We start from the raw sequence: 22,822 nt of genomic DNA, 5'->3' as shown, positions 1-22,822 counted from the left end.
TAATACTCTTGCTAAGTAGAATAAATTAAAATTTTCAGAAACCTTCTATCAGCTCAAGTCTGGTTTTGCCAAATAAACAAGAGATGAAAACCCTTTGAATTTTAGAAGTTCACAGATCCAGAAGAATTTATAATCCTTCCCAGAGTGAATGAGAAGAATAATTCATAGAATTTTCAGTCACTATTATTTAAACATGTCACCAATTTGATGACTGAAAATAGAGTATTTCAAAAAGTTTAACATTTTTTCAAATGCTATTTGTTTTTTCTTTCTTTTGGTTTCTTAGGATGTCTTTTGCTCTTTAACATTTGAAATATTCAGCTTATTATTTATAATAATTCTTTATATTTAAGACAAAAATCCTCTGTGTATAATTTACTTTGAAAAATTTCAGAATAAATCATTTATAATTTTCATATTAAAATGTTATTAAATCTATTAATCTTTTACTTTGTAACTTACTAGTTTTCATGTTTCAGAAATTCCTCCCTCACAGATCAAACATTGACTTTTATTTTTTTCCTATTTCCTTATGACTATAGATTTTATATTTAACTTTGATTCTGCTGGAATTTTATTTGCTATATGTTGAATAAAAGAGAGGAATTTTGTTTTCCTGTTTTTTCCATTAAAAACAGAGCCTTTTCAGAGGATTTTTGGAATTTAATCTTGGATTGTTACTGTGTATGTAAAACATAGACCTTGGGTGCTTTGATTTTTAATCAGTTTTCTGGAAAAAGAATGTTTAATAACAAAATTTAGATACACAGATGTAAAATATTTGCAGATGTAAAGTTCTCACAATTTGATATCCTTTACAAATATTTGCTTATTTTATCAGTTCAAATTATACATTATGTTTTACATGGATGTAATTCAACTCATAATACAAAATCCAACTTCATCCAAAATTTCAAAGTCAATGTTTGTTGACTATTTGTTCCTTCCAACCCTTACCATCAGTTCAGTTCAGTTCAGTCGCTTAGTCCTGTCCGACTCTTTGCGACCCCATGAACCACAGCATGCCAGGCCTCCCTGTCCATCACCAACTCCCAGAGTCCACCCAAATCCATGTCCATTGAGACGGTGATGCCATTCAACCATCTCATCCTCTGTCATCCCCTTCTCCTCCTGCCCCCAGTCCCTCCCAGCATCAGGGTCTTTTCCAATGAGTCAGCTCTTCACATCAGGTGGCCAAAGTATTGGAGTTTCAGTTTCAACATCAGTCCTTCCAATGAATACCCAGGACCCATCTCCTTTAAGATGGACTGGTTGGATCTCCTTGCAGTCCAAGGGACTCTCAAGAGTCTTCTCCAACACAGTTGGAGTTCAAAAGCATCAATTCTTCAGCACTCAGCTTTCTTTATAGTCCAACTCTCACATCCATACATGACCATTGGAAAAACCTAGCCTTGACTAGATGGAACTTTGTTGGCAAAGCAATGTCTCTGCTTTTTAATATGCTGCCTAGATTGGTCATAACTTTTCTTCCAAGGAGTAAGCGTCTTTTTATTTCATGGCTGCAGTCACCATCTGCAGTGATTTTGAAGCCCAAAATAACTGAAGGATGGGGAGAATTCTAAAACAGAGCAAGTAACATGTTGAAACAATATGAGGTGTGAAATATTGGAGTACATTTAAGAAAATGAAAGGTGTCCAGTATAGATAGAGTAGAAATTAGGAAGAAATTTGCAAGAAATAAGACTGAATTTGGCATTGGCTAGATCATGTATTACCTTGCAGAAAAATTAAAGATTTTGCATTTTACCTCAACTACAATGGGAAAACATTGAAGAATATTAAAATGGGGAATGACAAAATTACATTTACATGAATTTAATAGATCATTTTATTGTTGTATGGAGAATAAATTGAAGAACAATTAGAAAGCTGGGATACCAGAAGATAAGGGCTGTTTTCATTTACCAAGTGACAATTTATGGTGATTACTCTAGAGTGGTGGCCTGGATTGGAGACAAAGGGAATGAATTAGAGATGTATTTTAAAATTTTAATGAATAAATATATTTTTTAATTTAAGTGATTAGCTATTGAGTATGAGGAAAAATAAATCTCAAGAATAATTTTTAGAATTTTTGGTTTGAACAACTAGATGGATATTGGTAAATTTAATGATATGAAGACCAGAAAAGAACAAATGAAATTGAGGGGAAAAGCTTGATAAAGGCATACTTTCTCTTACATAGTGTTCCCAGAGAAAATAGGCTGGATTTACCTAGTGGCTTTGTCTTTGTTTTTGAGAGTTTATCTGACTTGCCTTTTGGATGTAAAATTATTTTTTAGAGTCCATCCCTGATGCTTTGTTGAACTTTCATTGTGTCTCAATCAATCTTCAGACAATAGATACGCTGGATTCAGATTCAGAGCTGCTGACTTCAGGGTGCTTTGTTTGTTTTCTTGGGCATCTTGACTTGTAGCCTAGAAGCAAATAATACTCTCTTCCACAGAAATATGAGCATATCACAAATACAATGGAAAATAAAAGCAAAAACAATTTATTTCCAATTTATGAAGTCTTGTGCAAATGAACAATGTTGATGTTTTCAACTTTGGACCCTTGAGAAGTTATGTATGTTTTCTTTGTCCTCAGGAATGTCTTCTTGTCAGATCCTGCCTGGTCTTTTATGAGGTTATGTTGCTTGAAAATGTGATATCTTTGAAATAAGAGTTTTTCAAACCACAGTATCTTTTTTTCTAATGCATTACATGCAAATAAAATCTAAGAACTCTGGCTGAAGTGGGAGCAGAGGTTTCAAAAGGTTTCAGGCACTCTAAGTACCTCTATGCATCCCACAGATTGCAGTCTAACAATCTAAGCAAATTAGCAACTGGATGGATTACTCAGTCATGTCAGACTCTTTGTGGTCCTGTGGACTGTAGCTGACCAGGCTCCTCTGCCCATGGAATTTACCAGGTAAGAATACTGGAATGGGATGCCTACTCCAGGGGATCTCCCTGACCAAGGGATCAAACCAGTCTCTTGTGTCTCCTGCATTGGCAGGTGGATTCTTTACCACTAACGCACCTGAGAAACCCAAGCAAATTAGAAAGAAAGAGTTCAAACCTCAATCCTGACTAGGTCTCTCTACCAAGCAAAGGCTTTATCTTCAAAAGTGTATTTCCAGGCTAGATTAGCCATCAGCGATTATATGCTTGTGTGTTAACTTTCCAATCTAGGCCTGGCAGCCTTCAGTTGAATCTGGGATCTTAAAAGCACTAACTAATCTCAAAAGCTTCTCTCATTCCAGAACATAGTGTGAGTTTTAACTATGCCAGATTGTCTCTGTGAAGACTGATGCTCATGATAACCTCTTCAATTTTCTGCTTTGAATGGTAGGTCAGTGTGTGGTCGTGGCAGGAAAGGAAGGTAGTGGGAGTTTTGGACAAGCTTGCTGGAGGAGTCTGGTGATTTGGCTCACCACCATCAGATAGCTAGTTACCCAGCTTCATTTGCTGACTTAGTTCCAGACTCACTGTGGGATTGAAAATGATGGAAATCCTCAGGTCCTGATCTGCTCAGTATCAGGAACATTTGAAAAATTTTGATTTATACTCATGGAAAAAGAATCAAGATTATGAATAAATATATAATTTGGCTTCATTGATCTGTTCTTAAAATGTCAGATGAGAGACCCTCTTAAGATTAATGCCACTTGTGGAAAAATTAATAAATGAAAAAAAATTTTATCTCTGATTTTTAATGTCTCTAAGTCTTTTCAGAAAGCCTTCAACAATTATGTCATAATCTTCCAAGGAAAGGGTTATAAGTTTTGCTGATTAAAATGGGATGCTGAGGATAAGCTGCTGTTTTCATCTGTTCTTTTCTGCTCTTGTGAAATAATACAGAAGCAGATCTCTAGAGAATTTCCAATTTTGTCTGATAGAATCTGAGGTCTGGCAGTCTTTCAGATGTTCAGTGTGGAAGTCAGTCTTGTTTTCTTGTGGGTATATCAGGAATGATGTGGGGAACAAAAATAGAAGAATAGGACATTCAACAGTAACTCTTTCATATATCCCAACATTTGAGACTCATTTTGGTTAAGTTTAACTCTCAACATGCAACAATACCTTCAGAAAGTTAAGTATATTACTTTAATAAAATTATTTCTCTCCTGGCTAAAGTTTCTAATGAGACATGGAATGAAGTTTGGAAGAAGAGGAGGGATGGATTGCTTTGGAGTATTCAGTCTCTGGATATGGGCGAGTATATTGCCTCTGGTTTGCTAAAAGTAGTCTTAGCAGCTGAGTGAGATTTTGAATTTCCCTTGCTTTGCAATATGACCCAAAACCTTTGAATAGGAAATGCCCAGGAGACCAGATCAGGTGATGAGACAGAATCTATCATTTTAAGTGTAGAGAAGGATTTTGAAAATGATCAAGTATGACAAAAATTAAGATGATGCTATTTTTTAAAAAGTAATATTATTATACATGAAATAATTATTCATGAGTCAAAAGGAAAGTCTCTGACCCATTGGAAGGTTGGCTTCAGTCACTGCAATATTTTTAATGAGAGTATTCTTTCAAAGTACTCTTGACTCCAGAAAACATCCAAGTGTCACTTGAAGTTGGTTCTGGAAAGTAAGTTAAGGAAGACCCTTTTTTTTTGGTAAAGATTCAGTTTTGAGTATAAAATAATATGCAAAATTTCTCTACAAATCCTTCCCAGAACATTGGTATCATAAATGGAATCAGCATATGATACGACATCTGGAGTGTCTATGTTGAAGGCTATCAACACATTTGTTTAATGAATAAAAATATGATCATACTTAGCATGGTAGAATCCAAGGTCTAGCAGTCTTTGAGATGCAGAATGTCAAGTTAGGGTCCCCTATTTTCCTGTAGGTACTTAGTACTGAAGTGGGGGAAAATGGAGATTTTACTTAATCTACATTATTTATTTATTTCTTAAATGTACTTTATTTAATTTACAACATTGAAACAAAGAGGAAAAAGTTATCTAAAAAGTTTTTAAGCATACGCACACACACACACACATATATATATCATATGTATAAATGTCTGTATTTCACAGTGTCTGAAAATTTATGATAAAAAATTTGAAAGTTGTTTGGAGATAATTATGTTAAAGTGATAATTAAGATAAATTTAAGTTAAATTGTAAACACAAACTGTCCCTTCCTCCAAAAGCAAATTGACTCAAGTAAAAATACTACTTACATTCTGACCTCTTCCAAGGGTAAGGTGACAAGAGGATTGGACTCAGTAGGAGACGAGTTAAGATATTGGTTTGGTCAATTATTTATCAAGTTTTTTTTTTTCAATTGAGTCACTTTATATTAAATTTGGGTCTTAATCTTCTCCATTTTTCAACTGAGATGGGAGAATAGGGTAGCTGTACCTCTACTCATTATTTTCTCTAATCCTGGATTATCTTCATGATTCTTTCTTGGGGTTAGAAGCAGGAAGACAGCCAAGAATACATATGCTGGATAGACTGAAGCTGGAGATTCCCCAGGGAGTAGGGACATATGGATCAGTTCTTCAGTGCCTGGAATTGTTACTCTGCTATGGGCTTCCCTAGTGACTCAGAAGGTAAAGAATCTGCCTGCAATGAGGAAGACCAGGATTTGATCTCTGGGTCAGGAAGATCATCTTCCTCGATGATGACAACCCACTCCAGTATTCTTTCTGGAGAATCCCATGGACAGAGGAACCTGGAGGGCTACAGTCCATAGGTCACAAAGAGTTGGACATGACTAAGCAACTAACACTTACTTACTTATGCGTTGCCTCAAAACAGTAACTCCAGTTTCCTGCCCTACTGGCTAAGGCTGGCTGATATTTCAAGGCAAAACCAAAAACCTCTGAGTAAGATGAGACTTTTAATGATCCCAGAGAGAGGTTGGAAATTTGCTTGGGAATCAGAGTTTAGCTTTATCCCAGAGATAAATGTAGGAAGAAAGGAAGCAATTCTTTGGAAAACCACTAAGAATGTGATAATATTACACTTTTACAATGAAAGAATCAGAAATTACTTAGAGCTGGAATGCAACTCAGAAGTCCGGTTCCACAAATTCTTTTAGTGACTGGAGGTAAAGGAGATCCAGGAAGGAATGTCTTGCCTACAGTATCACAGCTGAGCCAGAGTCAGATCCAGGGCATTCAGACTTTCTGTCCAGGGTTATACTATGCACGTGTTTCTTTGGAAACACATTCATTTAATTCACTCCTTCAAATAATATTTTCTAGAACACAGTGTTAAGATCTTGTAAATCTCTTTCTTCCCCAAAGGATAAGAGGATGATGTTCATTAGGGATTTCTAAAACAAATTTCCATTTGGATAATCTACACAAGGTCAGGTCCTGCTAATGAAAGGCAATTTGGAATAGAATCAGTAGGAGTGTACTGGTTAACCAGGGCAGCATGGTTAAAGAAACCACAGGCAGGCACTCAGCCAGGCTGCAGAGGAGGCACAGGTGGCCAGGTAATCGAGAAGCTGGAGTCTATTTTCAGGGGAGCCAAAATGAGTCTTAAAGTCAGAATCTAAAGTATTCCAATACAGTGAGTGACAAGTTCTCCAGCAGAGCCACATTGGTGAGTTTTATGGCAAGTTCTGCCAATGTTTTTGTTCGAATATATTCTTTAAAATCAATGTGATATGCAAAATAATCTATTTTAAAAAAGCTTATATTTTGGTATTTTAGCTTTGCTAATTTTATTTTGACAACTAAGTTTTACTGAACAGTTTGAAAAATTCTGCAGAGGATACCTTTCTTTATTCAATAGAAAAACAAACTTTTTTCTTTTTCCTACCAGGTTATATACTATATGTTGCCTCTTCTCTGAATTTTCCTTTTATTCTATAGTTGGTATTAAATCATATAAATTGTCGATCTTTGTGTCTGCAAATCAAATTCTGGTAAAATATGGGGCACTGATATTTTATATATATATATTCAAAATAAAAAATTATATGTTACATTATTTTATTACCTTCAAAGCAATTTATCTTAGTTTTGCCACAGACAAAGCTGTTAATGAGATACTAAACTTTCTGGGCTAGGATGGGGAAGGATGATACATCTCCTTGAGACTTGGAGAGACCTCATCCTGCAGCCCACTCCAGCATTCTTTCCCGGAAAATCCCATAGACAAAGGAGCCTGGTAGGCTACAGTCCATGGGGTCGCAAAGAGTCAGACACGACTGAGCAACTTCACTTCATCCTGCAGCAGTTTGGGAAGCCTGCTAGTACCTATCAGACACTGGAGAACAGAACAGGGGAGAAGGCTCAGCAGACCTGACAGAGGCTCATCTAGATGTTATCTGGAGAAACAGGGATGCCATCATGCAGAGTAAAAGAGGCTGGATGATTTGTGATGTGGACATTGTTGGAGATGGTCCAAAAAGAGGAAAATGGTGATATGTGTGGGCAAAGCAGACACTGTGACAGAGACAAGCATCCACTCTGGAATTCAGGAGATCTTAGTAGCTGAGAATTTGAGTGAAAGTGGCAGTGTTGTTTCCAACTCTTTGTGAACCATGGACTGTTGCCCAGCAAGTTTCTCTGTCATGGGATTTCCAAGGCAAGAATACCCGAGTGGGTTGTGATTGCCTTCTCAATGGGCTCTTCCTGAGCAGGGATTGATCCAGGGTTTCCTGCATTGGCAGGCAGATTCTTTACCATCTGAGCCACCAGGGAAGGCAACTGAGGTTTTATTGACAAATATTTGACTTTTTAATTTCCCTGTTATCCTACCAGAAGCTAGTTTGGAGGTTACCGGAAAGGCTAAAGAAGTTATCTAGAACAAAACCTCTATCACCAGGTACTTAAAAAAAAAAAAAATCCTCTAGAGACCCTAACAGGAGAAGGAAAAGAGCTTCAGGAAAGTGGGCTCTGGACTCATTCAAGTTGGGACTCCCTAACTTATTTGGTCTGTCAACTTTTCACTTTTTCTACCAAAATTTCTATATTTGCAAAGTTTATATAATCATGTTGTTTAGTTACTCAGTCATGTCTAACTGTTTAGGACCCCGTGGATTGTGCACACCAGGCTTCCCTGTTCTTCACCATCTCCCAGAGCTTGCTCAAACTCATGCCAACCAAATTAGTGATGCCATACACCCATCTCGTCCTCTGTCATCCCCTTCTCCTCCTGCCTCCAACCTTTCACAGCCTCAGGGTCTTTTCTAATGAGTCAGCTCTTCTTATCAGGTGGCCAAAGTATTGGAGCTTCAGATTCAGCATCAGTCCTTCCAATGACTATTCAGGACTGATTTCCTTTAGGATTAACCGGTTTGATCTCCTTGCAGTCCAAAGGACTCTCAAGAGTCTTCTCCAGTACCTCAGGTCAAAAGCATCAATTCTTTGGTGCTCAGCTTTCTTTATAGTCCAACTTTCACATCCATACATGACTACTGGAAAAACCATAGCTTTGACTAGACAGACCTTTGTTGGCAAAATAATGTCTCTGCTTTTTAATATGCTGTCTAGGTTGGTCATAGCTTTTCTTCCAAGGAGCAAGTGTCTTCATTTCATGGTTGCAGTCACCATCTTCAGTGATTTTGGAGACCAAGAAAATAGAATCTGTCATTGTTTCTATTGTTTCTTCATTTATTTGCCATGAAATGATGAAACTGGATGCCATGATCTTAGTTTTTTTAATGTTGAGCTTTAAACCAACTTTTTCACTCTCCTCTTTCACCTGCATCAAGAGGATCTTTAGATCCTCTTTGCTTTCTTCTATAAGGGTAGTGTCATCTGCATATCTGAAGTTATTGATATTTCTCCTGAAAATCTTGATTCCAGCTTGTGCTTCATCCAGCCTGGCATTTCACATAATGTACTCTGCATATAAGTTAAGTAAGCAGGGTGGCAATATACAGCCTTGACAAACTCCTTTCCCAATTTGGAACCAGTCCATTGTTTTATGTCCAGTTCCAACTGTTATGTAATTATATATCCTTAATTTTCCCCTAAATCCCAACTCCAAAGAACAAATAAAATCACAAAATGTCTCCAGCTAATTAAATGTCTTCAATTAGCATTAGCTGAACCTGAACAAAGATGAAAGTTTAATGCTTTGAGGGAATTTAATGTAAATTCCCTACCAAAGAAGTGATAGCTTTATGTCAATATTTCTTCCTGTGTTTTCTACATTTAGCTTTCCATCTAGATCCTGAGGCAAAATGTGGAAACTTCAACAGGATGTTTTTGCTGGAAAGGAATATGTTTCATTTTGAAGTGGTCTTCTCTATCCTTTCCCCATGAAGCTGAGACCAAAGAGATGAGAATATCTGCAACTCTGCTGTAGCCAGGACAGGTTCCGGTGTCAGCTTGGAAACCAGTCACAAGTAGAGTAAATCGGACATGGATGGAAGGTTGGACAATAGATCAGAAACACTTTGGTGGACCAGGCTTAGCAATAACAGAATCAGCAAGCAGCAGAGTGAAAGTCAACCAGTTGGCCCAAAGTAAAGCAGTGAACTTCAGGAGTGGCTATAAGAAGAGACAGAGGGAGCCACAGCAGACAGATAAAGCTCACTTCTAAGGACACTGTCAGCAAGAACTAGGCATTGGTCCAAGCAGCTTAATGGCATTGGTTGGTTTAGTCACTAAGTCGTGTGTGTCTGACTCTTGTGACCCCATGGACTGTATAGCCCATCAGACTCCTCTGCCCATGGGATTCTCCAGGCAAGAATACTGGAGAGGGTTGCTATTTCTTTCTCCAGGGTTAATGGCATTGGTGATGTCCAAAAGCTGGGAATAGGGGGATTGTTTTAAAAAACAGTCTCACAGCAAGCAGGGATCCATTTCAGAGGAAGTAGGGTGATAATTATTCTATTTAAATAAGTAAAGTGTTGGAAGGGATTCCCTATTCTCTTTGTCTTGAGAAAATCTCTAGAAGAATGTTTCAGAAGTTGCCCAGCTTGGCCTGAGCATAGGCAGGTAAGTGATTTGAGGGCTTTAGGTGGCAGAAGGAATAGAAAGGCCATTTACATGTGTTCTCAATCATGTCTGACACTTTGCAACCCCATGGACTGTAGCCCTGAAAGCTCTTATGTCCATGAGATTTTTCATGTAAGAATGGGTCTTGGGTTGGGTTGGAGTGGGTTGCCATTTCCTCCTTCAGGAGATCTTCCAGACTCAGGGATCAAACCTGCATCTCCTGTATCTCCTGCATTGGCAAGTGGATTCTTTACCACAGAGCCACCCGGAAAGTACAGAAAGGCCATTTACTCATATTAAAACTCATGTTCTCCAAACTGCTTTTCAGTAACAAAGGTAATATTGGGGAATTTAAGTTTCCATTTCTGAATCTACTCAAATGGTTTAGAAATTGTAGTTGGAAAAAAAAAAGAGAAGTTATTAGTTATCAACCCAGATATCTTGTAACAGAAGAAGACAAGGATATTAGTTTCTAAACCAGATTTCAAGGGCAGAGTAGACCGGTAGAAGAACTGTGAAACTGTATTTGCCAGGGGAGAAAACCTCCTCTAATTATTGCAGCAGAGCTGAGCCTGAAATATGGGATCTCACATGGAGAATTCAAGAATGGAGAAGGGAAAGGGATCTCAAAGATGGCATGAGAGTGATTTCAGAATAGGTCTTCCCTGCTAGCTCAGACAGTAAAGAATCTGCCTGCAATGCAGGAGACCTGGGTTCAGTCCCTGGGTCAGGAAGATCCCTGAAACAGGGAATGGCTACTCACTCCAGTATTATTGCCTAGAGAATTCCATGGGCAGGTGAGCCTGGTGGGCTACAGTCCACAGGGTCATAAAGTATCAGACATGACTAAGCGACAAACACACACATACAATCTCAGAATGATAGACCACTCATATGCAGAGTCATCTCTCCCAGAATTTCCTATTAGTAAGGTTTTTCTTTGCATCTATGCACAGTTATCTGACATCTCTAATCTAAGAATAGATTAAACCTGTTTATTCTCATCATTATGACTGTGTTGACTTCAGTAATATTCAGCTTCTGTCCAATACATATGGTTTTACACACATATACACACCTTGTCCACACTTATTCTTCAGAAAAATTTTATGAGTCTGTGAGTCTAGCTGAGTGAGGAACATAAAACAAAGTTGGTAACTAAATAAAAAATGTGGTATATATAAATTTAACCAAAGCAGAATTTTTAGAGGAGCTATGAAAATATTTTAGGTAGGCCTAGAAAGAGGTAGTGTAGTGTGGTGGGAGAAACACTAAATAAGCTTTGGTCCTTGCCCTGTAACTTGCAAACTAACCTTTGGTAAGTCATGCTTCTTTTATAAGCCTCAACTTTCTCATTGGTGAAACTACAATATGAATTAATGCCTTACTCAAAGAGACCCTGGCAAGTTAAGTGACTAAATGTTTGTGAAAAGAACTGGCATGATGCCCAGCCCACTGGATTAGGGAAGGCCCACCAATTCTCAATTTCAATCTATATTGTGTTTTTAGCTCAAGATTTATGGGGAATAATAATTATTATTTATTTCACTATTTTTTCTTGTTCAACTAAAATGTGAGTCTCCTGAGAAATGAAGTTGGAATGCCTCCATGACAAGAGTGTGGAAACAGGCTATTCGCAAGTGCTATATTTGATTTGGAATTTTAGATCTCAGTCAGGAATTAAGGTAAGCACAGGGACAGAGCTATTAAGGAAATTGGAAAGAACAGACAATCCTGGAATGTGGCTGCTCCTGTTTGATTTTAAATGTAAGTTAAATATTAATTTTTTCAAAAAAAAAATCCCTCTTCCTGCAGGGAAGCCTGATTTTCTCTTTCTCTCTTATGTTGACAGATTATTGGTGGCTTGCCTTTCACACTAATTTATTTGGAGGAAAAAAAATTTCAGATGATGCTATTTGAATAAGAGGGGAAAAAAAATCTTCCAAACAGTTCCCTTGTGGCCAGAATCAACAGCAGCTGAACAGGCCCAGGTTGTTGCACAGTGAGAATTATCCCTTTCATTTCAAGAGAATCAAAGATGTTTGGGGTAAGCAAGATCTCTGGTTACACATGATCAAAATAACCGAGTATTAGATTTGCTTTTGTGTCTATTGAGTCTACTGCTAAAGTCTGAGCATACTTTTTATTGCTCCACAAAGATTCTGTGTCTATTGAGTCTACTGCTCAATTGCTATTGTCTATTGTCTAGTGTCTATTGCTCCATAAAGATTTTGTGTCTATTGAGTCAAGTGTCTATTGAGTCTACTGCTAAAGTCTGAGCATACTTTTTATTGCTCCATAAAGATTTTGTAGGAAAGTGAAAAATTAGCTTTGGAAAAAAAGAAAGTACCTGATTTGGGGAAAATAAGAAGCATTTGAAGACCTTCCCTTTGCTGAATTCTTCCTGCTGGAGGTTCCCAAATGCAAGGGGTGCGATGATGTCGTTGACTTATAAACAGAAGTCAAAAGGAAATTCAATCTTCTGTCAAGACTTATTCCAAAGATAATAAAAAAAGACAATGATTGAATCCCTCTTAGAACTTTTGGATGGATTCTCTTGTGCTTTGATTGTTCTCTGAGTTTGTAAGGAATGGGGAACAAAAGCAAACTTGCAGGCTCTCAGTTCATACCCACCTTAGCAGCAGTTTCAACATCTATATTTCCAATGGCTCCTTTTCTCAAGTCATTTGTTTTCTTTCTCTTAAAACAAAGCTACTATCAAACAGTGCTCCATGATATTCTGCATACTAGTTTTATGCTTTGGTATATCAAATTAAGCACGCTAGTCTGACACTGCCTATCTATGTGACCTGTGGGCCTAAGTTTCCTCATTTGTAAAGTAAGGGAATTGAATAATACTTGCAGTGCTCAAACCGTGTTCTATCCAAGGGTTTCTCAACTTGTACACTATGAATACTTTACACTGGATAATTCTTTCTTGTGGGAGGCTATCTTGTTCAGCAAAGCATAGTTAACATCACCCCTGGCCTCTACCCATTAGATGCCTGTAGTACAACTGTACTCTCCCCTGGTTGTGAAAACCAACAGTACCTCTAGACATTGTCAAATGGGGTGAAAAAGTCATTAATTAAAAGAGTGGTTCTCAAACTTTGGTGGGTATCAGAACCTCTGGGAAATTTGGTAAAAACATAATGGCCCAGACTTGATTATATTGCAAAGATAGGGCCTCTGTATTTTGTTTTTTAATTAGCTTTTACACATACAGCAAAGTTTGAGTACCACTGTTCATGAGGAATTGTATTGATGAAGTGATTCTCAAAGTATGATTCTTGCACCAAAAGTCTCAGCATCACCAAGCAACTTGTTAGAAATGCACATTCAAGATTTGATGAAACAGGAGCTCTGAGATGGTACCCAGTTGTCTAAGAAGTTGCCTAGGTAAAGAAGAAGTGCATTCTTGGCATACTCAGAAAGACATTAAGGAATGTTAGAGGCCCAGGGAGGACTTTTTTTTCTCAGCACAAATTTGATACCATTAGGCAAAGCATTGGCTGGAATCAAATTCTTCACCTTGAATGAATTTTATTACCATATGTTTACGTACTTCTGTTCTGACTGAGTCTTAAAAGTTAGATCAGATTTCCTTCATGGAGAGGGGAGATCTGAGTGATGGCTCATCTTAGATTCATGAATCCTCTATGGCACCTGGTGCCCTGATCCACAGACTTACACTTTGGGTTATGACTTTGACTCCAGACCAGTGGTCTGGTTTCATATTAGAATCACTGAGAGAACTTTTAAAATATCTTAATGATCAAGCCATACCCCAGGCCAATTAAATCAGAAGCTCTCAGAATCAGACTCAGATATTGGTATTTTTGCCTTCTCAGATGATTCCATGTATATGAAAAATTGAGATGTCTAACACTTTCTATAAAATCGGATAGGGTTTGTACCAAGGAAGATAAGATAATAGTTTTACTGACTTAAAACTCCCTCTGTTTGCCACACAACTAGCCAATAAATCAGAGATCAGGTGTTGAGGCATGGAATAATGACTTTATTCAGAAAGTTAGTAGACTGAGAAGATGGCAGACTAATGTCTGAAAATTACCATCTTATTGTGGTCTAGATGCTAGGTTCTTTTGTAGAACAGAGGTGGGGTAGGGGAGGTGAGGAAGAAAAGCAAAAAGGCCATTAATGTTGCAAATATTTCCTGGAATGGCCAGCCTCAGGGAGAGTATGTTTTAATTTCTTCCTTCCTGTAGCCATCCACAGGTGGACAGGGTCTTGAACAAAGGCATTCTGATTTACCGTTTAAGCAGGGGGCAGGGTTCTCCAAGGCAAGCCATTATGTATGGACAGTATCATTTTAGTGGACAAAAACAATAGGGAAAGAAAGGTTAAAGTAAAAGAAACACATACAACATGGAGTCAGATTTTGTTTTTCCTTATAACAATAAAACATGAAGAAGGTTTGATAGCACACGTCACTTTGGGGATCAATAGAAAGTTTAGTAAGGCTACAACCAATAAGCTTTCAATCTTTGCAGGCTCTGTGTTTCTATAGCGCTTTGAATCTAGTCTAACATGTGCCATCTAGTCTAGCATTCTACCTTATATTATAACCCTTCCCCCAAAATACCTACTTTGAGAGTATTTATACAAAGATGTAAATTTAAATGGCATGTATTAAATGATGTGTACATGTTACAGAATGTAGAGATAATCTATAGTAAAGCATCCTGGTGCTTTGCCTTCAGTCCCATAGCAGGATTTCCTAGCCATTGTGCTTCAAAACCTTCCACAAGTTGGTTAATAACTCTGGACTCCAAAGATTTTATCTGAAAAGAGAGACAATCCTTAGAGCAAACGTCTGGGCATATGACCCAAGTTCAAATCCTGGAATACTGAACATCCGAAGTATTCAGTACATACTCAGCTCCAAAGTGGAGATTCCCCATCAGTGGAATAAGCCTCACACCAGTGACGTTTGGGGGAGGAAAGTAGTAAGAGCAAGATTCTTTGGGGTCCCTTGGAATTACAGAGCCAAGACTGTTTATGGCCAAAGTGGTCAAACCCAACAAAATGAGTGAAGGAATTAGCATGAAACTCTGGCAGCCTTCAGGGCATGGTGGTGATCCCACATAAAAGCCTTCTTTGGGGACTTCATAACAACTATGTGATAAGTGTTCTTTCCTGTTGCCCTTCTCTCTCATTCACCATCCCAGTGCCCAGGGAGACTCCAATGAAACTGCTACAAGTACTAGGAGACCACAGGAATGCTTCCAGGAGGCAGACTGGAGTCAAGGGTCCAGTGCATAAGCTCTCAGGAATCCTTGTAAGAGTGTGAAGCCAAAGAACAGGAATGAAGGGAACACCTTGGCTCAGGAGGTATTTTTAAGGGAAGAGAAACAGAGGAACAGGAAAGCCTCCAGCTAGTCCTTTGGAGTTTGGCAGCCATTCTGACAGCTCTCCCATTCCTAGGCTGATGCTCACTGCTTAAGTCCTAGGGGTACTGGATTTATTAAATTGCCTCTTTGTTCAGCTCTTGCAAAAATAATTTATATCTTAAAACCATTGGACATATTGGGATATTTGTCTGTCCTAGAAGAAGAGGAAACTAGACTCGAGTGCACAAGTTTACAGGGTTGGTAACCTGACGGAGGCAGGATGTAAGTATAACCATTCCAACAATTCTCTGGGTCCTGTAATGCCCTCCTCTACACAGAGAAGTGGGCTGTTCATTGTCCTTTTGTCCCTATTCCCGGCCCTAATGCATGGACGCACATCCATACAAAGTGGGTTGAGAAGCAAGGGTGGGACCTTCCCTAAGAGAATGAGCAGTAAGCTTTGATTCTAAAGGCCCAGGGTTGACTCCTTCCTTTGCCTTTCACAGTTCTGTGAACGTGGACTAAGCACTTTCCTCCTCAAGCCTCCCAAAGGGGCCAAGTGGCCCTCCAGGGCTTTCCTACAGTCTGAGCTGGAGCTTCAGTACTTCACACGAAGGTGGAGGACAAACAGCGAAATCACAAATTACAAACAATGAGAGCTCTAAGGTCACTAATCTGGCTTTTCTTCCTCTCTAAGAAAAGGGAGTCATCATGTCCATTCTGCAACCTCGAAGGTAACCCATACATCAGGCGCGCCTCCCCGGCCCCTCCTTGGCTGGCCCCCAGTGGCGCTGGCTCTCTGGCTGACACCAGGGTGTCTGCCTCTGGCCTCCAGGAGGCTGCGGCCCGAGCCTGCTGGGCGCGCGCTGAGCGCCGGCGAGCGGCTTGCGGAGGCTCGGGCAGCAGGAGGAGCGTGTGAGCTGTGGGCGTCCCTTTAAGAGCGGCCGTCCGAGCCGGCCTCCGCCTCTCAGTCCGCCGAGCGCCGCCGGTCACCTGAGGCTCGCAGGGCAGCCGGCTGGCGGCGGGGCCGGCCATCGCGCTAGAGGAGCCGGGAGACGCGACCCGGACGCCAGGTGCCAGGAGCCGATTGCGAGCGTGGCCGGCTGGCGCCCGTCCGCCACGGAGGATGCGGGAGTGCATCTGGGCGCCGCTGCCGCTGCTGCTACCCTGGCTACTGCTGCCGCCGCCGCTGTGGTGCGGCCCCCCGGACAGCCGGCACCCAGAGCGGGAGCCCGAGCCCGGGCCTTTGCAGCCCTTCGACCTGCTCTACGCCAGCGGCGTGGCCGCCTACTACAGCGGGGACTACGAGCTGGCTGTGCGCGACCTGGAAGCGGCTCTGCGCAGCCACCGGCGCCTGCGGGAGATCCGCGCGCGCTGCGCCCGCCACTGCGCCGCCCGCCGCCCGCTCGCGCCCCCCGGCGCTGGCCCGGGAGCCGAGCTGCCCTTCTTCCGCGCGCTGCTCGAGCGGGCGCGCTGCTACCGCAGCTGCCAGAGCCAGCGCCTAGGGGGCCCCGCGTCCCGCCACCGCGCCAGCGAGGATGTGCGCAGCGACTTCCAGCGCAGAGTGCCCTACAACTACCTGCAGCGGGCCTACATCAAGGTACCCAGAGCGCACACCTCACGCCCTCCCGCGCCTCAGAGATGTCTCGAGCCCTCCCGCGGCTCCAGTCTTCCTGGCCGTCGCGCGGCTCCTTAGCGGGTCAGACTGGGTCTCCTTGAACGGTTCTGTCTGTATGTGAATCTAGATATCTGGTGGCCCGAGCTGAGCTCTGTAACCAAGACTAGATGAATCTGGGCAAGCCATTAGCTCTTAAGGCATCCTCTTCTCTCTCAAAAAGAGGACTGCACTGATAAAATGTACCCATTCAGCACTAATGTCTGAACGATGGCAGAACCGGATCTAGTGTAAGATCTCCTCTCGCTTCGTTTCTTGGTCTAGCTTCAGCTCGTTCCATCTCAGCTCCCTCATCCCTCATACAGGCTAGTGTGCACCTTTTCTTTGACGTTTAACACGGAGTGTTCCCAGAACAGCTGAGTTAAAGGTAGACTTGCTCTGAATCCCATTCCTTTTTCTCCCTGCACCTACCCAAAAAGGGAAGATCAAAGGTTAAAGAGGAGTTATGCGTGTAAGGGGTGGCTCTGGGCGAGGTAGTCTCACTTAAAATACCCAAAGTGCTGACTCTTTGTCCTTTGATAGACCACTTCTATTTCTGGAAGTTAGCATTGCACTGAGTTGTTCACCATCAGATGCCCCTTCCTTCTGGTTTTATTTATGTGTATTCAACTTGCCTGAAGTTAGTGACGGGAGGTAAACAGTGTACTGACATTTCCCCCACAGTCACGATTTTGAAGATCCATGTGGATGCTTCAGCAGAGACAATTTAGCCTGTGTTTCTCCCACTCTCTCTTACCTATGTTTCTCTGAACTTATACTTTCTCCCCCTTTTTGTCTTTCTTTGTCCCTTTGTCAATGTCTCTTCTCCAGCTGTTGAAGTGGCAGCTTTGGGGGTTGGTTAGTCATGCCAGCCACTGGACTGGGCTGCATTTCTGGGATGGTGACAGTACACACAAGGTGCAGATATGATGTCTTTTGCAGCTCATCCCACAAGGTCTTTGCAGATTTGCAGTTGTTGGTGGAGATCAGGAAATTATAACCGTAACTCACTCTTAACTCACAGTGCCCTGGCTAAAGTGTTGGATTTAGTATTTTGGGCAAGCAATAAGGAGAAAGCCGGAATTCTTTTCAGCATATGTCTTCCACTGGCTTGTGCATCCTTAAGGATTTGCTGAGACATGTATTAATTATAAATCTGCTTTCTCTTAAATGATTATCACAGTTTTGGGTAGTCTTAGAGAAATCAGTCAGTAGTAGGCAGATAGGGGCCTGTGAGTACCCAACAGCTGAAGGTACACTCGGCTGGTTCCCAGAGCAGAGTGTGGGTGGTCCAGATTGGTCCCTGTCTTCCCAGGAGTCTCAGATGTGAGGTTGGCAGTCCCTCTGATTGTTCTGTCACACATCTTGGGTACATTTTCCTTTTTCAGGTCTGGGAAAGGAATGTGTATTTATTTTCACTCCTATAAAAATAAATAACCGTGAGGTAATTCTCAGAATGTGAGTGTCTTTGGTTCTGTAATTACCCTTACTTCACTGCTAATGTTAACATTTATCATGCTCCTGCTTCCATCTCCTGTTGAAAGTCAAAGAAGATGAAGCCATAGGTTTAACATGCCTCCGTTTTTTGCAGTACATTGATTACAGGAGTTAGTTGCTCATGGGTAGTTCTGTGGGTAAACTACCTGGTGTGGTTTGATGAACCAGTGAAGTTGAAGTCCCTTAAAAAATATGTGAGTTCATGTGCTAATTTCTGTTTTACCACCAATGTTTCTGAGAGCAGAACACATCTTGCATCTTCCTGTTCATTTCTACTCCAATAGGCACAGTTTCTTGGGTCTACAGAATCGATGATCTCTTAAGGAGGTCTTCTGACCCCTTTGGAAATTCACTTTTGGTGAATTGGAGTCATCAAGACTATGAACATCAAATAAGGTGTTCCCTCCACACAAGAAATCCACACTTGTAGCCTTTGCTTGGCTTCTTGGAAATTTGACTCATAAACACATACACACACAATCTTCTGAGCACAAACCAAAATTCTGAAAATAACAGAGTACCGTTGGGCTCTGACAGGTTTGAATTCTAAAGTGTTCATTCCCTGATGGCAGATGGATTCCCTGAGTATGCCTGCATATGATCACGGTACCTTGTGTTGCTGACTTACTTTGGACATCAGTGATGCGCTCTGTACTTGAAAAGGATAATCCTGGGCCAGATGGAATTCAGTGAGGACTTTGTAACTAAGATTTGAGATCGTGAATCCTGTGATACAGTTAGAGCTAGTAGACTTTCTAGAGATAAGGAAATGTATTTGTTCTCAGCTAGGGGTTTGCAAACTCTGGGAGCTCTCCAGAGACGCTGTTGCTCCCCCAAATTCCAGTTAGTGAGCAACTAATGGAAGCGGATTCTCTATGCTAGAGTATTGGAAGGGAGAGATTGAGAATTGTGAAATCTAGGGCCTGTTGATATCAATTTCTCTCATCATAATGAGGAAAGGAGAATCCAGATAGGAAAGGGGGCTTACCCAGTGTCACGTGTGATTTGCCTTGATGAATTGAGTATAGGACTGGGAGTCAGAGGTCTGGGCTCTGCCAACAACTGATCATGCCTGTGCACACCCACTGCCCCCTGGGATAACCTCGGATCCCACAGAATGCTGAGTCCCCGGGCTATCCATTTGCCAGATTTGGACAGCTCCAGGAATGAGTCAGTCCTTGTGCTGTGGGGTAACAGACATTCGTTGTATTTATCTTCAGGGCTGTTCTGTAGAATCTTCCTTAAGTCTTGGCATGCTGGTAATTCCTCTGAGGTGAGGTGGTAGTTCTACTTAGATCCCAAGCACGCTTTTTTGTTTAAAGGCAGGGCAAGACTCTTTAGACTTTCAAATTCTATTATTTCAGATTGTATCATGTAACTCATAATTCACAGCCTAAAATCTAAGATAAAGCTTTGATCAGAATAGTCTCTGCTTGGAATCCTCCACAGGTTTCCCTTTGCTACTGTATAGAGCCCACAGTGTTTACTGCAGCCTATCTGACCTTTAATTTTACCGGCTCAGTTTCTCCCCCACTCTGCCATCCTTCAGCCAGAGGGAGCAATGGATGCTTAATCTTTTGTGTCTGACACTTTTGCACATCTGGGTTTGTTTATTCTTTTTTGAGAGGCGTAGAGGCTCTGGAATGGGATCAATCTGAGACTGAACTTTAGTTCTTCAATCTCCAGCTCTGTGACTGAAAAATTCACACAAACTTTCTAAGCTTTAGTTTCCCCATCTTGTAGATAATAGAAATAATAGAACCTAACTGGTTGGTTTAGGTTTAAGAGAGGATTTACATAAGGCACCCAGAACAGGGCCTATGTCTATTTCCAGAAACACTGGAAATGTGTCTCTTATTATTAGTTATAATAATAGTATGTTTAATTATAATAGTAGCAGACTTAGTTGTAGTGGTGGTAGAGTAGTTATAATAAGAGTAGTAGATTTTCCCACCTCCTTCTCTGTGTGTTCAAATGGTAACTATATAAGCATGAGCATATGTGCTAAGTTGCTTCTGCTGCTGCTGCTGCTGCTGCTAAGTCACTTCAGTCGTGTCTGACTCTGCGCGACCCCATAGACAGCAGCCCACCAGGCTCCCCCATCCCTGGGATTCTCCAGGCAAGAACACTGGAGTGGGTTGCCATTTCCTTCTCCAGTGCATGCAAGTGAAAAGTGAAAGTGAAGTCGCTCAGTCGTGTCCGACTCTTAGCGACCCCGTAGACTGCAGCCCACCAGGCTCCTCCATCCATGGGATTTTCCAGGCAAGAGTACTGGAGTGGGGTGCCATTGCCTTCTCTGTAAGTTGCTTCAGTTGTGTCCAACTCTTTGTGACTCTATAGACTATAGTCCTGAAGGCTCCTCTGTCCATGGGATTCTCCAAGCAAGAATACTAGAGTGGGTTGCCGTGCCCTCCTCCAGGGGATCTTCCTGACCCAGGAATCCAATCTGCATCTCTTAGATCTCCTGAATTGGCAGGTGGGTTCTTTACCACTAGTAACATGTGGGAAGCACAAATGTACCTATTTCTGTGACATCCTCTTTTCTTCAATCGGCAGCCGCCAACAGTCCATTATTTCTCCCTCCTCTGAATATCTGCAGTAAAGAATATGATCCTCTCATATCATGTTTCATTTTTAACATTATTTTGGAGAAATTCATGTATTTGTTATCACTTATGTGAGCTCCTGGAGATCACAGAATGGTCATAGTCACTTTTGTACCTCCTAACGAAGGAGTTTCCATATCTGGAAGATCAGTAGATAGATAATTATTGTGAATCACCTGGGCATTAAAAATATAATTTAAAATTGGAGATTTAGGTTCATTAGGTCTGAGTTACGGAGAAGGCAATGGCATCCCACTCCAGTACTCTTGCCTGGAAAATCCCATGGACAGAGGAGCCTGGTGGGCTGCAGTCCTTGGAGTTGCTAGAGTCGGACGTGACTGAGTGACTTCCCTTTCACTTTTCATTTTCATGCATTGGAGAAGGAAATGGCAACCCACTCCAATGTTCTTGCCTGGAGAACTCCAGGGACGGGGGAGCCAGGTGTCGCACAGAGTCAGACACGACTGAAGCAACTTAGCAGCAGCAGCAGCAGCAGCAGGTCTGAGTTCAGTCTTAGCATCTATATCCCCACTACCCCAACCAAATACCTAAAACAGGGGGTGGTAGCAGTAAATGCTCAGCTTATGTTTTTGAGTGAATGATAGCTTGGTTGCTTGTGTACAAAATATTGTTGAGAAAGATTGTTGCATGGTGATAGGAAGTCTTCTCGTATTAGTTATCAGATTTCGTGGCTGGTCAGTTGGGGAAGAAAGTTACAGAACTGTAGACTGCTTGACTTTTCACTCTTTTCCATTTGCAAGTTCTGGCTAATGTTGCAAACTTCCTTTCCCTCCCTCTCCATCTTTTCTCTAATTTAATCCTTATTTTCTAAAACTATGCTTCAGAAAATTCTTGACACGCTGTGCCTGCTTTATGTACATTTGTGGAATTTAAATAAACGTAAGAGAGATCCTTTTCTTTTTGCCTTATCTGTGTACTTTACAATCAGGAATACTTTGACAGTATCTGTTTTTCTTTCAGTGTTCCCAGCCATTTAGTAAAAGGGGAAAAAAAAAAAAAAGATATCCAGTGCTGTTTATTTTTATTTTTTTATTTTTACTTAAAACAAGCTTGTCCTTCCATGTTTTGTTTCTAAACTGGAACTGTGTGCCATTTGACATTTGTTTTTCTTCTTAAGATTAGAGGCGGGGGTGGGGGGGAAATGCAATTAAGTTAGGCAATTCTATCTCCCTCCTACAGTCATCTCCCCCAAATTCCTTTTTCTTGACCATAATTTATTTTATTAGTGTTTTCTAAAAAAGAAAAAAAAAGCAAGCTCAAAGATTTTCCTCACTCTTTTTCTGCTTTATCCATTTCTTTCTCCTTCTAGATGAATGCCTTAAGAAAAATGAGTTTGAAACCTAGATCACATGATATGTGCTGGATATATCTTATTTTAGTTCAGAATAAAAGCTTTTCCCAAGTGTCATATTAAAATCTCTTTTTAACCCATCTGTAGACTACATACATTTTGTCCACAAATTATTTCAAATAGGGAGTTGAATTTATGTCTTCTGGAAATAGTTGTTTTGAAATTTCCTAGTGGTTATTTCCTCAAGGGATGTGGCTTTTTTTCTTTCTTCTTATTACAGTTTTTTTTTCCAGGCTTGATTTATCAAAATCCACTAGTCATCATCTTTCTGTCCCACTAGTTAGGAAAGAAACCTGGGAACTTTTTGGTTTAGCCAGCTCTTAGGTCCTCCTTAGCTAAGGAGATGGAATATCAATTGTTTCCTGCTCCGAGGCTGACTTTATGAAGGCCCAGTCAGCTCTTTA

At 40.9% G+C, this 22,822-nt stretch overlaps 1 protein-coding gene across 1 annotated transcript in view; it reads left to right on the top strand.

Moving 5' to 3' along the window:
- Positions 1–16,251: 16,251 nt before the first annotated feature.
- Positions 16,252–22,822, top strand: part of P3H2 (prolyl 3-hydroxylase 2) — a 177,834-nt gene continuing 171,263 nt past the window's right edge. Inside the window, exon 1 of the mRNA XM_086319406.1 lies at positions 16,252–16,889. Within this exon, the coding sequence (XP_086175532.1) occupies positions 16,416–16,889 (474 nt within the window). The 5' untranslated portion in view covers positions 16,252–16,415. The remainder of the gene's footprint in view (positions 16,890–22,822) is intronic.

This window comes from Bos grunniens, chromosome 1 (assembly GCF_055505025.1).
Source record: "Bos grunniens cultivar Pamir isolate PY7600 chromosome 1, Bosgru_T2T1.0, whole genome shotgun sequence".
Classification (NCBI taxonomy): domain Eukaryota; kingdom Metazoa; phylum Chordata; class Mammalia; order Artiodactyla; family Bovidae; genus Bos; species Bos grunniens.
This window is presented reverse-complemented; position numbering and strand designations above follow the sequence as displayed.